General features: G+C 46.9%; 2 protein-coding genes across 9 annotated transcripts in view; one reads left to right on the top strand and one right to left on the bottom strand.

Annotated features, from left to right (window-relative positions):
* JAK1 (Janus kinase 1) overlaps positions 1-14,311 on the top strand; it is a 156,105-nt gene that overhangs the window by 139,767 nt on the left and 2,027 nt on the right. For all 8 annotated transcript variants that reach the window (XM_072820623.1, XM_072820626.1, XM_072820621.1 and 5 more), the window contains 13 exons: positions 944-1,050; positions 3,941-4,084; positions 4,753-4,840; positions 5,293-5,420; positions 6,015-6,150; positions 7,810-7,961; positions 8,873-9,023; positions 9,140-9,234; positions 10,357-10,549; positions 11,070-11,194; positions 11,754-11,926; positions 13,602-13,719; positions 14,192-14,302. In XM_072820623.1, coding sequence (XP_072676724.1) covers positions 944-1,050; positions 3,941-4,084; positions 4,753-4,840; positions 5,293-5,420; positions 6,015-6,150; positions 7,810-7,961; positions 8,873-9,023; positions 9,140-9,234; positions 10,357-10,549; positions 11,070-11,194; positions 11,754-11,926; positions 13,602-13,719; positions 14,192-14,302 — 1,721 coding nt within the window. The remainder of the gene's footprint in view (positions 1-943; positions 1,051-3,940; positions 4,085-4,752; positions 4,841-5,292; positions 5,421-6,014; positions 6,151-7,809; positions 7,962-8,872; positions 9,024-9,139; positions 9,235-10,356; positions 10,550-11,069; positions 11,195-11,753; positions 11,927-13,601; positions 13,720-14,191; positions 14,303-14,311) is intronic.
* The window catches only part of RAVER2 (ribonucleoprotein, PTB binding 2), a 98,741-nt gene continuing 93,534 nt past the window's right edge, over positions 9,105-14,311 (bottom strand). Inside the window, exons 13-14 of the transcript XR_012028208.1 lie at positions 13,905-14,012; positions 9,105-9,474 (exon numbers count right to left, since the gene is read on the bottom strand). The gene's annotated coding sequence lies outside the window, so the exon portion shown is untranslated. The remainder of the gene's footprint in view (positions 9,475-13,904; positions 14,013-14,311) is intronic.

Genomic DNA, 14,311 nt, shown 5'->3' with positions numbered 1-14,311 from the left:
AAGTAAGGATTTGAGAGACTTTGTTCCAGTTACTTGGCCTGCTGTAGGGACCAGGTCCTCAGTAGCTAATCGATAGGCTTCTTCTAGGGTTCCAGAATCCTCTCACTGCCAGTCTGAATCGGGAAGGTGCTTTCTTCCCCCACAATGACATAGCTTGAAGTGGCTCCATGGTGGCTTCTGTGGATTCTAAATTGCATTAGCCACCTCTGTTCATCATGATTCACCAGATTTTGTAAAGTGTTTGGTTTGCCCTTTGAATCAGTAGAATTTGGGGGCTGGCCTGCTCATGATCTGTACATTTAGTTAGCACCTCCTTGGAATCAGGCATTGCTGGGAGCCCTAAGAGGTTCAGGCTTGACCTTTTCTCTGGCTTACCTGCCCTGTTCTTTTGCATAAGACCAGTGTTGTTTGACCATCCTGCCTCAGATCCCGTCACTTCCAAGACCCGAGGTACTTCTTCTTCCTCCCCCTTCACCTCTCATCCTTCAGCTCACATCCTATTCATTCACATGTGTAACAGATACTTCCTGAGTACCTGCTATATACCAGGCTGTGGAGATAGAGCAGGAAATGAGATAGACACATTCCTTGCCAGTGGGTAGTTTCTCTTCTCAGATACTAAAATTTCACTTCCGTAGGCAGACCTTTTCTAAGTTCTGCTATCAGAATGTATCCTGCTGTGTCAACCCTAGAATACCTGGGCCTGGTTTGGAGAATAGCTGCACAAATTGGAGCTTTTCTTTTGATTGGCTGATTATTTGACCATTTTAAGCTCTGCTACTAGTCTGTAAGCTCCTGGAGGAACATAAATCAAGTACGCAGTAAACATTTACTGAATGATTGAACCAACACATGTACAAATATGTCATGGTTGGCAGGCATTGACCGACTGGGATCTGGGACCTTCACTACCCCGGTCAGACTTCTTCACTCTCTTCCACAGAGATCTCCAATCTGCTGGTGGCTACTAAGAAAGCCCAAGAGTGGCAGCCAGTCTACCCCATGAGCCAGCTGAGTTTTGACCGGATCCTCAAGAAGGATATTGTGCAAGTGAGTCATTGCTAAGGTTCTTGGGTGTACCTTGGTCCTGCCTCACCACAGTGGGCAGTCTGAGGTTTTGGGGAGTGAAGTCTGGGTATGGGGAATCCTATCGGAAAAAAAAGTAAGGAGGCTTTCCTTTCATATTTAAAGCTGTTCAGCCACTGCCCTGTCATTCTTACCCAGCCTTGCTGAGGTTCCCCAGAGATACTTTCTCTTTGAGGGAAATGGATTAATCAGGCTTTGTGGGGTTATCTAGGGTTATAGGACCTTCTGTTGTGAGTCTTCAGTGGATAGGAAGAGTTGGAGAACTTGGTAGGAATGCTGACAGGGCAGTGAGAATCGGCTGTCCATGGGGGAGTCTGCGCTGATGCCCCTCATTAACCCACTACATGCTGTGTGACAAAGCACTACTAAAGTTCAGTTCCTAGGCTTTCTGATGCTTCCAGAGGGAGCAAAGCTGGGGAATACAGAATGCAGTAAGAGAGCAGGAGATGTACAATGTTGGCCTGCAAGAGAACTGTCTTCAGAAATAGATCCCTTGGACCAGTGTCCACCTGGGGGGACATTTGCCCAGAGTCTGTAGCCATAGGCAGGCCCAGTTTCCCTTGTAGCTTCCCTTTGGCTTTGGCTAGGGGTGTGAGGCCCAGGGCAAATCCTGCTTTCTGTCTCATGCCCCCACCCCAGGCCCTGAACACAGAGCCACACACCAGGGAGGCTGAGGAGACAACATGCCAGGAGTCTTGGAGGGAAGGGACCATTGACTGCCTGGGAGAGACTGCAACACTTGGGAGGTGTTGGAGAGCGAATTGTGGGGTCACATCTATTAGGGAACCTGGTGGAAGGCAGCAGGCATGGGGTTGGGTTCCTAGTTTATTTTTTTTTCCTAGTTTATTTTTTAAAGTTAATCCCTAAAATTGTCGGGTAGAGTTTTCCGGGAGTAGAAGCCCACAGCTACAACCACCTCTCACTTCACTTTGGATAATTCTTCACTGAAGGCCAGTTTTTATTGTTTTCTATTCCTTCTGGTGGGGTTGGAGCTGTGGCCAGAGATTAAAATCACCAGAGCAACAGTACTCTGGCCTTTTTTCTGTCTAAACTTGGCACCGTACTTGAGCCCTCCCTTCTTTCCTTGCCCTCGAGCCTCTGGGCAGTTCACGGCCATCCACCATGCTCCCAATGCTCACCTAGCCAACAGACTGAGCACTTTGGCATGCCAGTATGATTGCAACCTTGGCAGGCCCACAGTGTGGTGGAGGAGCCAGCTCTAGCATCTTAAGTAGATAATCACATTACTGAGACGTTAAGTCCTAAGTAGGGAAGTACAGCAGGATTTGGGACTGTCAGAGAGGACCATGCCACCTAGCCTTGAGAGGACCAAGATGGCTTCCTGGAGAAAGCAGCGTCAAAGCAGAGTTGCAGAGGATGCACAGCAAGTACCCGGCCAAGGCAGAGGGAATGGCATGGAAGGAGGCTGTTGTGGAACATGCATGGGGCTCTGTGGTTGCTGTGGAGTCCTGCTGCCATGACTTGGCCACTGGAATAAAGCAGCCCTTCTGGGGAAGAGTAATTATTCTGAAAGCATATGGCTTTTACGGGATGTTCTGGGAACACAACCTCCCAGAACCTTGATGAATCACTTCATGACAGATGTGGCTTTAATGAATAGTCACAGAACCTTGCCAGGATACGGGAGACAGGGCAGATGCATTGCCACTCTGCTATGACAGATGACAAATGGTGGCATTTGTGCAAATTAATATACCCGATTAACAATTGTGTACGTTCCTCTAGGGGGCAGGGCTGATTCCAAGGGAATCTTTCTGCATTTACAGAGAGAGTCGTGGGATAATAGAAATATAGCACCTCATCCTACAGATTTTGTGAGATTAATGTCAGTAGCTTGAAAATGCCCAAGTTTTATGAATCACATTTTGATTTTCCAATAAAAATGTTTAAATCAGAATTATTAAACTTGAACTGGAAGGGTCCTTAGAGAGAGATGGTTATGTGTGATGATTTCATTTAGTCCTCATAGCACTTAATTGGTGGTGTTCTCCTCTTCCAGTGAGGAAACTGAGGGCCCACCCTTCCAGTCTCTGCCTCTGTCTTTACCCCCTCCCCACTGTGGGACTGCTTGGGCAAATCCACATGTAAATGCATCACAGATATTAAAGCTTAGCATGTATGCACATACACACACATGCAGGCTGGGTAGATGGGTGGAAAATGAATGAACAAGTACCTCATCTAGAGGACAATCAAACAGAACACATAAGCCCAGCAGATGGTTTTTCCCCACAATATGCCAGGGTCTAGACCAGGAGTCTTTACTCCTATCTCTTCACTTGATTCTAGAACAAGTGCCGTGATTTCTCGTTTATAATAGTGGGCAGAGATGGAGCGTGGTGAAAGAACATTTCTTAAGTTAAATGGCCAGTGAGCAGTTGAACCAGCACTAATGAGCCCCTGTCTTTGTTCCCCAGCCTATAGTAAAGCCCCGCCAGGGTCCTCTCTGAGTCCACTCTGGAGGCCAAGGTTGGGGGCTGATGTCATTGGAGGCTGATAGTGGTGCTGCTGGAAGTTTTGTGATTGGTCAGGATTATGTTTCAGCCTCAGGTTGTTTCTGGAGGCAGAAAGGAAGGAACCATTTGGGAATTAACTGTCTCCCGGGGCCCGGGAAGTACCACATTTGTGTTTTGCTGCGTAGCTTTGTGTTCCTTTTGGAGGCCTGACCAGGATGAGGCTCCAAGAGTCTGTGAGCCTCAGAGACTCTTTTGTCCTAGCCCTGCCCCTTCTGGTACTATGTGTTCCCATTGGGGCCTTAGTGCTTGGCTCAGCTCTCATGTCACTGCAGCCCCAGAGAGAAGTCACCCCAAACTCCTCCTCCTTCCTCTTTCAGGGAGAGCACCTTGGGAGAGGCACACGGACACACATCTACTCCGGTACTCTGGTGGATTATAAGGACGATGAAGGAACCTCTGAAGAAAAGAGAATAAAAGTCATCCTCAAAGTCTTAGACCCCAGCCACAGGGACATTTCTCTGGCAAGTGTCTTCCTCAGAACCCCATCCCTTCTCTAGTTCTGGAGCCAGTGGAGTGTCGTGAGCCAGGAAGAACCCTTGCCCTTTTTTGGTCTGGTGGTTTTCAAACTTGTCATTTAGTCTGAATTCCTTTCTTCAGACTTCTTCCTTTCTACAGTCTTAGAAAAAGAGGTATATAAAATAAGTGAGGGAAGACTGAAGATGAAGTAGGTTGAGCAGCCTGTGCCCTCTCTGCCCCTCTCATTCTCCTCTGTTTCCTATCTAGAGGTCCTCGTGGTTCTCTGGACCCTCTAGCTAAATCTTCTCACAATCCCTGATGTAGTCTAAGGCTGTCACTATGACAGCCTTTATCTAGAAAGATAAAGGCCAGGATCCCACACAGAGAGTGATAAAGCCAAGTCTTGACAGAGATCTGGTTTTTGTTTATTCTACTACAGTGTCAAACATTGTTATTTCCCATAGTTTAAAGGAAGAGAAAGTGGTGGATATGAGTATCCAATGGGGAAATTGTCACCTAGCCTCTGCTACCAGCCTGGCTCTGTATCCTATTAGGTTTTCAAGGCCTAGGATGATGACAGTGGGACTGATTGACTTTCCTCTCAGTAGAACCCCTTTGGCACCAGAGCCGTGGAGTCTGATCCTTGACATTCCCTTGTCCTATTCTCCCACAGGCTTTCTTTGAGGCAGCCAGCATGATGAGGCAGGTCTCCCACAAACACATCGTGTACCTCTACGGCGTCTGTGTCCGAGACGTGGAGAGTAAGTGTATTTGCTTTGGAAGGGGAGGTTGCTCCCTGTTTGGGGAGTGTGAGTGCTATAATGACAATTTGGGGCTGATGCCACCTTCGCATTGCCTGAGCTTCTTGCCTCTTCTTATGGTTCAGAAACATGAGGTACTGAGCAGGTCTCATGCTTAATAGCATAGAATTTAGTGCCATTTGTCTTTCACTCATTTCTTGAACGTTATGTGTTGTCACCTCAAGCTGCACACTGTTCTGGACCCGAGAGGGTGGGGTGAGTAAGCTGAGGGGTCAGAGTGGAAGAAGCTCTGGGCAGAGGTGGAAGCACTGTGGTGTTTGTACCTCACTAAGATGTTGGCGTCCTCCCAAGCTGAGTACCAGCCATTAAAGTGGGCTCTCCTCAAAGGGTGAGGGAAAATACTGTCCCAGATCGACAGAAGGTCCCAGATGTGCGTGCTTTTGTGCTTGTAGATATCATGGTGGAAGAGTTTGTGGAGGGGGGGCCTCTAGATCTCTTCATGCACCGGAAAAGTGATGTCCTCACCACACCATGGAAGTTCAAAGTTGCCAAACAGCTGGCCAGCGCCCTGAGTTACTTGGTAAGTGTACCTACTGTGGTCTCCACCAGGAACCAGAATGACCTCTAGGGGGTGGCAGGAAGGAGGTCTAGCCAGGTGGGCTGCTGGAGCCCAGGCTCTGTGGTTGGCCACAGGTGTGCCCGGTGCTTACTAAAAACTCCTTTGGGGCTGCCCGTGTGCTTGTGTATGAATCCTGTTTCAAAGGAGGTTTTATCACATCAGAGGACTGACTTCTATAATGCACTATAGGTAAGAGTGGAAATAATGTGATACTTGTCAAATGAATGAGTGAAATTGCTAGCATCAGTAGTGCTTACCATGAGTCAGCTGTTCAGGTTGTTATACAGGTCTTACTAGTGTTATTTTCACAAATGCCCTAGGAGGCCTGCTCCACCATTATCTCTGTTTCTCTGGTGAGGGAACTGGGGCAGAAGAACATAATATAAGGTACCCAAGACACAGAGAACTAATTGGGGGACAGCTCGACTGCCTGGGCATGGCTGTTGCTGGCGAATATGGAGATGACATGAGGGGCCAGGCTCAGAAACAGAGGGAAGGAAGGAAGGGGGTTATACCCATGGGTAGCTGGCTTATTTTACCCTTTTTACTCTACAGGAGGATAAAGACCTAGTTCATGGAAATGTGTGCACTAAAAACCTTCTCCTGGCCCGTGAGGGCATTGACAGCGAGTGCGGCCCGTTCATCAAGCTCAGTGACCCTGGCATCCCCATCACTGTGCTGTCCAGGCAAGGTGTGTCTCCCCGTCCCTCCCACCCCATTTCCCATTCTCGCCCTTCACCCTTCCACCCTCCCTATCCTCACCAGTGGGGAGAAGGGGGCTAGGGCTCAGGTGTGTTTCCTTTTAAAAAAGAACTTTAGCAGACAGGCATCTGGTGCTATTCCTGGGCCCTGGGGGCCAGTCCTTGCCTTTAGGGAGCTAACTGTGGGGTAGGAGAAACACAATTCACCCAAGGAACATCTTTGTTCAAGGTGCTAGGGGTAGCACAGAGGGAAGCTGCTGGGCCTGGGGATAGTCGGAGAGGCGTCAGGGGGAGCTGGGTCCCCTTGGTCCTCAACTGTAGTTGGTGGGCAGTTTGGGGGGCGGTCCCTGAGTGATTGCTGTGGTCCTGCATGCTTAGAATGAGGTTACCATGAGCTATGGGGCTCCGCAGGAAAGGACAGGCTTAGGAGCGGAGATGCTGAAACCAGCGCTGCATGAGTTGTACTCTGCATCTTAGCCTTATAGGCCATATACAGGACATCAGCATGCCCCCGGGCCTCATGCCCTGGCCGGTGCTGGCCAGCAATTTCTAGCACCAGGCACAGTGCCTGGCGCTTAGAGTGTTGCTCAGGAATTCAAAAAATGGGCTAAGTTTGGAAGAGAACCAGGATGAAGACAAGGCTTACAAGTAAGACCTAAGTCATCCCCTCCTCAGAAGGAGGATGGGAAGCATCCTCTAGTGCCTGCATGGTGCTTACATTCCACCCAACTTCCAACAGTCTGCACAGGTTTGCCCCTGAATCTATAAGGGTCCTGTCCTCAGCAAGCATCTGAGACATAGACACAGGTGACTCCAGGGCAAGTAGAAAAGCCTAGGTACCCCACAGAGAAGCCAGTAAAATGCTGTGTACACTCAGAAAGAGATGTCATCTAGTTGGGGTCAGAGGGTGACTCAGAGAGGCGTTGGGGTTTCATCTGAGCCTTGTAGGTCAGTGAGGTGGGCTTGACTGTGAATGCCCAGTTCAAGAATGGCCCACTTGCCTCTCTTTCCAGCAGGAGCCAGAAGAGTGCTGCTAGAGACCACAGCACTTGTTAAGGGGCATTTCCCTGGATACAGCAGGGGTATCTGTACAGATATTGGTCTTGGGAAGAAGCTGGAACAGGGCTGCGGAAGTAGCCAGGTGCAAGCATGATGTAGAACAGCCTCACCTGTCATCTTCCCTTGTCCTTTTGCGCATTGAGCAAGCATAGTGTTGCAGGAGGACCGTGAGGAGTGCATGAGATTTAGCCTAGGCCTACTTTGCACATATGGGCCCATCTTCCTGTCTTTTCTTTCTTAAGCCTTTGTTCTCCTTCCCTAGGGTGGTGGCATCTACCTGGGAGTACTTTGCTGTTTCTACGGCCAGAGCTTCAGAAGACTGGCCCTGCATGACCCTCCTGGGGGGCAGGTGATAAACAGACATACCTGCTGGCCCTAAGACTGGTGCATCTAAAGTGCCAGAGTGAGAGGCCCAGAAGATGGCACCTTTCACAAGCTCCCCATGGGACCAATGTAGCCATGGTCCATGTTTGGAAAACACTGCTTAAAATAGTTTCTTCGTTAGTTCATAGTGCCTGCTGCAATGACAGCGATTTACTCCCCAGGCGATTCCAGGAACTGATCTGGAAATATCTCCCATCTTTTTTCAGAGTGCATAGAACGAATCCCATGGATTGCTCCTGAGTGTGTTGAAGACTCCAAGAACCTGAGTGTGGCTGCTGACAAATGGAGCTTTGGAACCACATTGTGGGAAATCTGCTACAATGGCGAGATCCCTCTGAAAGACAAGACCCTGATTGAGGTGAGCAGTTGCAGTCCAGGGTGTGAGCCAACTGAGGATTCCTTGAGCACTAGTGGACATCTTGGGAGTTCTCGGGAAGCCTCATGTTGTAGGAAGAGGTAGATGTCCATTTGAATCTCCTCCAAAGGCTTACTGGCTATGTAACTTCAAAAGTGTCACTAACCTTCCCTGAGTCTCAGCTTTATCATCTATAAAATGGGGATAAACAACACCTACTTTGCAGGGCTATTATGAAGATTAATAATGCATGCAGGGTGTCAGGCACACAGCATGTGTTCAGTAGAACAGTATAATACTTTTTAGCTCAGATTTTAAGCACCTACTAGCAAAATTAACACAGATATTTGTTGAGTTTCTTTATCCTAAATATAGTTATATAGGCTGTATTTTTTAATATCCTGTGTACTTTACTATTAATGTCTTCCAATTTTACAAACTTAGTAGTTTCATTAACCTCACATTTAATTAATTTTATATTTGGCATTTAGGTTGTTTTTAAATTTGTAATGTTCTAATTCTGCAGGGAATATCTTTGAACATAAATTTTTGTTTATATCTGACTTATTTCTGAGTCATTCAATAGGGCCACTGAGGAATTAATGAGTCAAAGGATTTGGAGAATCTGAAGGTTATACATATTGCCAAATTGTATTCCAGGAACGTTGCATGACCTCACTGGAATGTAGCTTGTTCAGGACTGGGCTATACTGCTATACTGCCCATCTTCCTTGAATTTGGATTTTTGTGTGGAGACTAAGATTTCCCCAAGCCGAAATAAGGCAACAGTAACACATGCTTATGAAATCTATCTTCAAGCACAGCTGTTGGGAATTAAATAGGGATGGTAACTGGGGCTGAAAGGTTAGTGAGTGGTTCCTTTGGTTTCTTCCATGTGGTTTTCTTCTTTATAGAAAGAGAGATTCTACGAAAGCCGGTGCCGGCCAGTGACACCATCTTGTAAGGAGCTGGCTGACCTTATGACCCGCTGCATGAACTATGACCCCAACCAGAGACCCTTCTTCCGAGCCATCATGAGAGACATCAATAAACTGGAAGAGCAGAGTAAGACACTCTTGTGCTCTATAGTGAGAACAGCCAGTGCCCAGGGAAGCGGGTGAGTAATGAAGAGCCCGTGAATGGCAGTCACTTTTTTAATATGGTTTATTTTCTCCCATTAGATCCAGACATTGTTTCCGAAAGAAAGCCAGCAACCGAAGTGGATCCCACACATTTTGAAAAGCGGTTCTTGAAGAGGATCCGTGACCTGGGAGAGGCAAGTTAGGCTGGAGTCCCCTGCTGACCGTGTCACCTCTCTGTATCCAAAGCCACTCCACTCTCTCATTTCGGGCCTCGGTTTAGGAGAGAAGGCATCTGACTGCATTTGCCCTGGGCCAGTTGAATCATAAGGGACTCTCCATTTGACACATGGTGACAGCGCACATACACCTGCCTGTCCAAGTGGCTGGATAAGTACACAAGATGTTGGTCTGCTCCCTCCAGACTTGATTCTTCTCTGAGGGATGGAAGAGAATGGAAAGGGAGAGATATGGGGGAATAGATATAGATGTGGTAGAAACAGAAAAATCCCTGACTTTCCTGGGTATTTATATCCTGCGAGGCTGCTTAAATGAGGGATTATTTACTACACAGGCCAGATAGAATATCTGCTTTTCCCTTGGATCTCAAATGGGAGTTTCCTAACAGTTAATGTAACCAGAAAAGCTAGTGCGATTTGTATCTTTGTACAGATTTTCTGTAGTTCAGTTAAGTGAACACAGACTGTGTCCCACACCAAGTATCTTCTCTGTGCCAAGGCTTTGTTCTGGGCACTTTGCACTTTCTAGGCACAGTGTCCTTGGTTGCTCACACCATCCCTGAAAGTCCGTTGCTACTGTGTATGCTGAGCACCTCTGGAGCCAGCTCAGAAGATTGGGTGACTGGGTCCACATCGCTATCTAGTGGCTTGATTGGGATCTGATCCCACATCTTCTAAACACTCTTCATGCAGTGCTCTTTTCAGCTACATTGTGGTGCCTGTCCTTTGGCCTGGGCCCACGGCTGTCAGAGAACACAGAGTTGTCCTGCAGGTCCGGCAATTACTTCCTTTTCCTGTTGGGTTACACTTACGTGGAAACTGGGATTGATGTGTTGGTTCACCAGTCCCCTGGTGCTTTCTTGTCTTAGCTCAGTAATGGAGGAGGTGGCATGTGAGACGAGAGGAAGGGGCTGTGGTAGGCAGGAAGAGGCTGGGTAGGAGCTCGCTGCCTGTGAGGTCAGGCTGTGCTGCTCTCCCCTGGCATTTATGGAGACAGCACAAGAAGCCAGCCTCATCTAAGTGTTCCTGCCAACCCAGTGTGGGGTTTTTCTCATCAAGCGCACGTATTTTTCCTTGTAGGGCCACTTTGGGAAGGTTGAGCTCTGCAGGTATGACCCTGAGGGGGATAATACTGGAGAGCAGGTGGCTGTCAAATCCCTGAAGCCTGAGAGTGGAGGTAACCACATAGCTGATCTGAAGAAGGAAATCGAAATTCTAAGGAACCTTTATCATGAGAACATTGTGAAGTACAAAGGCATCTGTACAGAAGACGGTATGTTGTGCAGAGTGGGATTGGTTTGAAAACTAAAGAACTGTCTGGGGTTTTAAAGTCAGTGCTGTGCAGGTAGTGCCCTCAGCCTTACCTGCGCCATCTGAACACCCTAGGGATGCTTCCTGTGAACTCTGGGGCCTCACAGTCGTATGTGTGGTTGGGTCCCTCAGTATAGAGTTATATGGTACATATTGTACTCTAAAATTGCTAATGAAATTATGTGGCTCATAATTTCAAAAAATCAGCCATCTGCAGTGATTTGCAGATCACTCTATTAGCTTGGTGAATGCTGAGGATTGGGATATGTTATGTACATGAGTCTTACTATCTCCATTAATTGCTGATGATCGTGAGGTTCTAGAGCTTAAGAGGTTAAGTAACTTGCCTGTGATTCAGAGGGGACACTGAAATCAGTTCAGGGCCTGCGTCTACAGATCCTGTACCATCTACTCTCCCACAGTTCCTTCATCTGGCAACCTCATGGTGATGGGTGTTTTGTTTTTTTTTTTTTTCTAAACAGGAGGAAATGGTATTAAGCTCATCATGGAATTTCTGCCTTCAGGAAGTCTTAAGGAATATCTTCCAAAGAATAAGAACAAAATTAACCTCAAACAACAGTTAAAATATGCTGTTCAGATTTGTAAGGTAAAAAAAAAATGTTAAAGATGAAAAAATCAGGCGCTCTGTCCTAGGGTAATTGGGTTGTGATTAGACTGCAAGAGGGAAGCTTTACAGTAATTGTACCTGGGTTCATTTTGCTCTATATGATTTGGATGAAAATCAGCCAGTACTAAGAAAACTGATTTGTTAACATGGCTGATTTAATGTATATTTCTTTGAATTGGGTTGGCCTTATTATTCTTGCATTAAAAACAACAAAAAAGGGATCCCTGGGTGGCGCAGCGGTTTGGCGCCTGCCTTTGGCCCAGGGCGCAATCCTGGAGACCCGGGATCGAATCCCACGTTGGGCTCCCGGTGCATGGAGCCTGCTTCTCCCTCTGCCTGTGTCTCTGCCTCTCTCTCTCTCTCTCTCTGTGACTATCATAAATAAATAAAAAAAATTAAAAAACAAAAAAACAAAAAAAAATGAGTGCTAGGTAAACGAAATGACATTTGTGCTTTTTTGTGAAGCAGTAATGGATACAAAACAGAACCGGAACCGACCTTTAGGAAACACACTCTACCTTTACTTCTCTCTTCTCAGGGGATGGACTATTTAGGTTCTCGGCAATATGTTCACCGGGACTTAGCAGCAAGGAATGTCCTTGTTGAGAGTGAACACCAAGTGAAAATTGGAGACTTTGGTTTGACCAAAGCAATTGAAACTGACAAGGAGTACTACACAGTCAAGGATGATCGGGACAGCCCTGTGTTTTGGTAACTGAATCTAATGTTAATGTCTTTTATTCCTCCTGCCCAAGTCAAGGTTAGAAACAACTTAGAACATTTGGAATTGATTGATCCTTGCCTTCAAGAAACACCTTTTAGGTTGTTTCGCTGAAACCAACCCACATAGAAATGCCAGAGGCTCATATGACACCATCTTCCAAGGAGTGAAGGATGCTCCACCTGGTGGCTCAGCATTTCCAGCTTCCCAGGAGAGGGCATTCATCTGACACAGTCCATAAAACCGTTAGCAGTTGCAGGGGTCACATCCATGCACAGGAGGCTTAGAGGGCAGGTAGGAGGAAGGGGTAGGAATGAGGTGAGGAAGGTAGGCACAGACAGATGATTCAGGGAGATCCCCGACAGGAGAGCGGACCACAGTGCAGGGGGGGACTCAGCTATCTGCCAACAGATCATTAGAGTGTCTGGGTTGGAAGGCCACATCCTGACTCTGAGCCCTCTCAGCCTGGAGCACCAAGGGAGAAGCTGGTTAAACCTCTGTTGTGCCACGCCTATAGAACAAACCAGCACCTCCAAGGTGCGTCCCGCATAGACCCACACCTACATCTCTCCCACTCATGGTGCCTAAGCCTTCCCTCACTCATAAATATGTATCAGGGCCCTACTTTATGCCAGGTACTTAGAGATATGTGGTGAACAAGTAGACCGAGTTTAGAATGTAATGGATTGGGCAGCCAATTTCATGATGGTAGCTGCATATAAGCTTGGTTTTCTGGAAGTCCTGTTATGACTTTAAAGATCCATGGGGGGGATCCCTGGGTGGCTCAGCAGTTTAGCGCCTGCCTTTGGCCCAGGGCGCGATCCTGGAGTTCTGGGATCGAGTCCCGAGTCGGGCTCCCGGCATGGAGCCTGCTTATCCCTCTGCCTGTGTCTCTGCCTCTCTCTAAAAATCTTAAAAGATCCATAGGGGTTTGTAAGGATGGTAAAAAGATGAGATGAGAACAGTGAATATCCCAGGATGTGTGTCAGCTGTGGCTGGATCATGAGGCAGGAGGTCTCAAGGACTGGCTAACGCAGAGCCCTGGAAGCCGAGTTATGGAGGCGGCACTCCACCGCAGGCTTTGGGATATACCACTGGAGGCTTGACAAATGGCAGCTTTTGTTTTAAAAAGATCACTGTGGATGGAGGGGGAACAAGATTGGAGCCAAGGGAATCTGATTCAGCCAGAGCTAGTGAGGATGTGAACTAGGACAGTGACAGTGGGGCTTAAGAGAAGTGAGAAGGTTTAAATATTTAGGAAACTGGATATGGGGATGCCTCCATTTCTGGCGTGGGCAGTTGGCTGTCATCCACTGAAACAGTTGACCTTGGAAGAAACCTGCACGGGGAGGTCACTGCTAGTGACTAATTTTGAACTTGCAAAGAACACCTGGGGCCTGTCATTCCATGCCTCCTCTACATGGACAGTACCTGCTCTGTGCAATGAAGAGCACAAACTGTCTAATATTTTAAAGCAAATACATGCTACAGAGAGCCTGAGATGGCATTGTTTTACACATCAAATGTGTGCTTCAGGATAGCTGTGATTAATGTATTAAATACTAAGAAAAGCCAAAGAAGTAATTTTTTTGGACTTAATCTGTAATGTTTGTTCGAATATCCTTCCCAAGAAATGAAGAGATTTCATGGTCTGCTTTCTTTCAGGTATGCTCCTGAATGTTTAATTCAATGTAAATTTTATATCGCCTCTGATGTCTGGTCGTTTGGAGTGACCCTGCATGAGTTGCTTACTTATTGTGACTCAGATTCCAGCCCCATGGCGGTAAGTCTTCCTTGTCCCTTTATATGAACCTAGCACCCAGTGAAAATGTGCAAGTTTTGTTCTTAAATGGCATCCAGTTAGTGTGTTACAATGGAAAGTGTCACTTATTTGTGGCTCTCTCAAGTCCTCATTTCATAAGGAGCCCAAGTTCTAGAAAATGATAGCTGGCTTTTCAAGGATCTTACCTGTGTGAAGAGTCCAGGGTCAGTTTCCTGTGAGAATGCGGGAGCCAATGGGGAGGGCCTTGTTGAGGCTCAGGTATTCATAAATGAGATCATTTTCACTGGGACAGGCTGTTCAGCCAGGGAAAGGGATAGTTAGTGGAGTCTGACAGAGATTACAGACTAATCATTGAGAGCTAATCAAGATTTTGGACTTTCATTTAATTTCCATTTAATTCTAGAAATTTTACCTTCATCTAATGTTGATCTAAATATGTGCTAAATATTTTGTTTGGTTTTATTTTACATAGTTGTTTCTGAAAATGATAGGCCCAACTCATGGCCAGATGACAGTAACAAGACTTGTGAATACATTAAAAGAAGGAAAACGTTTGCCTTGTCCACCTCACTGTCCAGAAGAGGTATTTGTG

The sequence above is a fragment of the Canis lupus genome, chromosome 3 (genome assembly GCF_048164855.1).
Source record: "Canis lupus baileyi chromosome 3, mCanLup2.hap1, whole genome shotgun sequence".
NCBI lineage: Eukaryota > Metazoa > Chordata > Mammalia > Carnivora > Canidae > Canis > Canis lupus.
The sequence above is the reverse complement of the archived record's forward strand: the minus strand, read 5'-3'. Positions and strand labels throughout refer to the sequence as shown.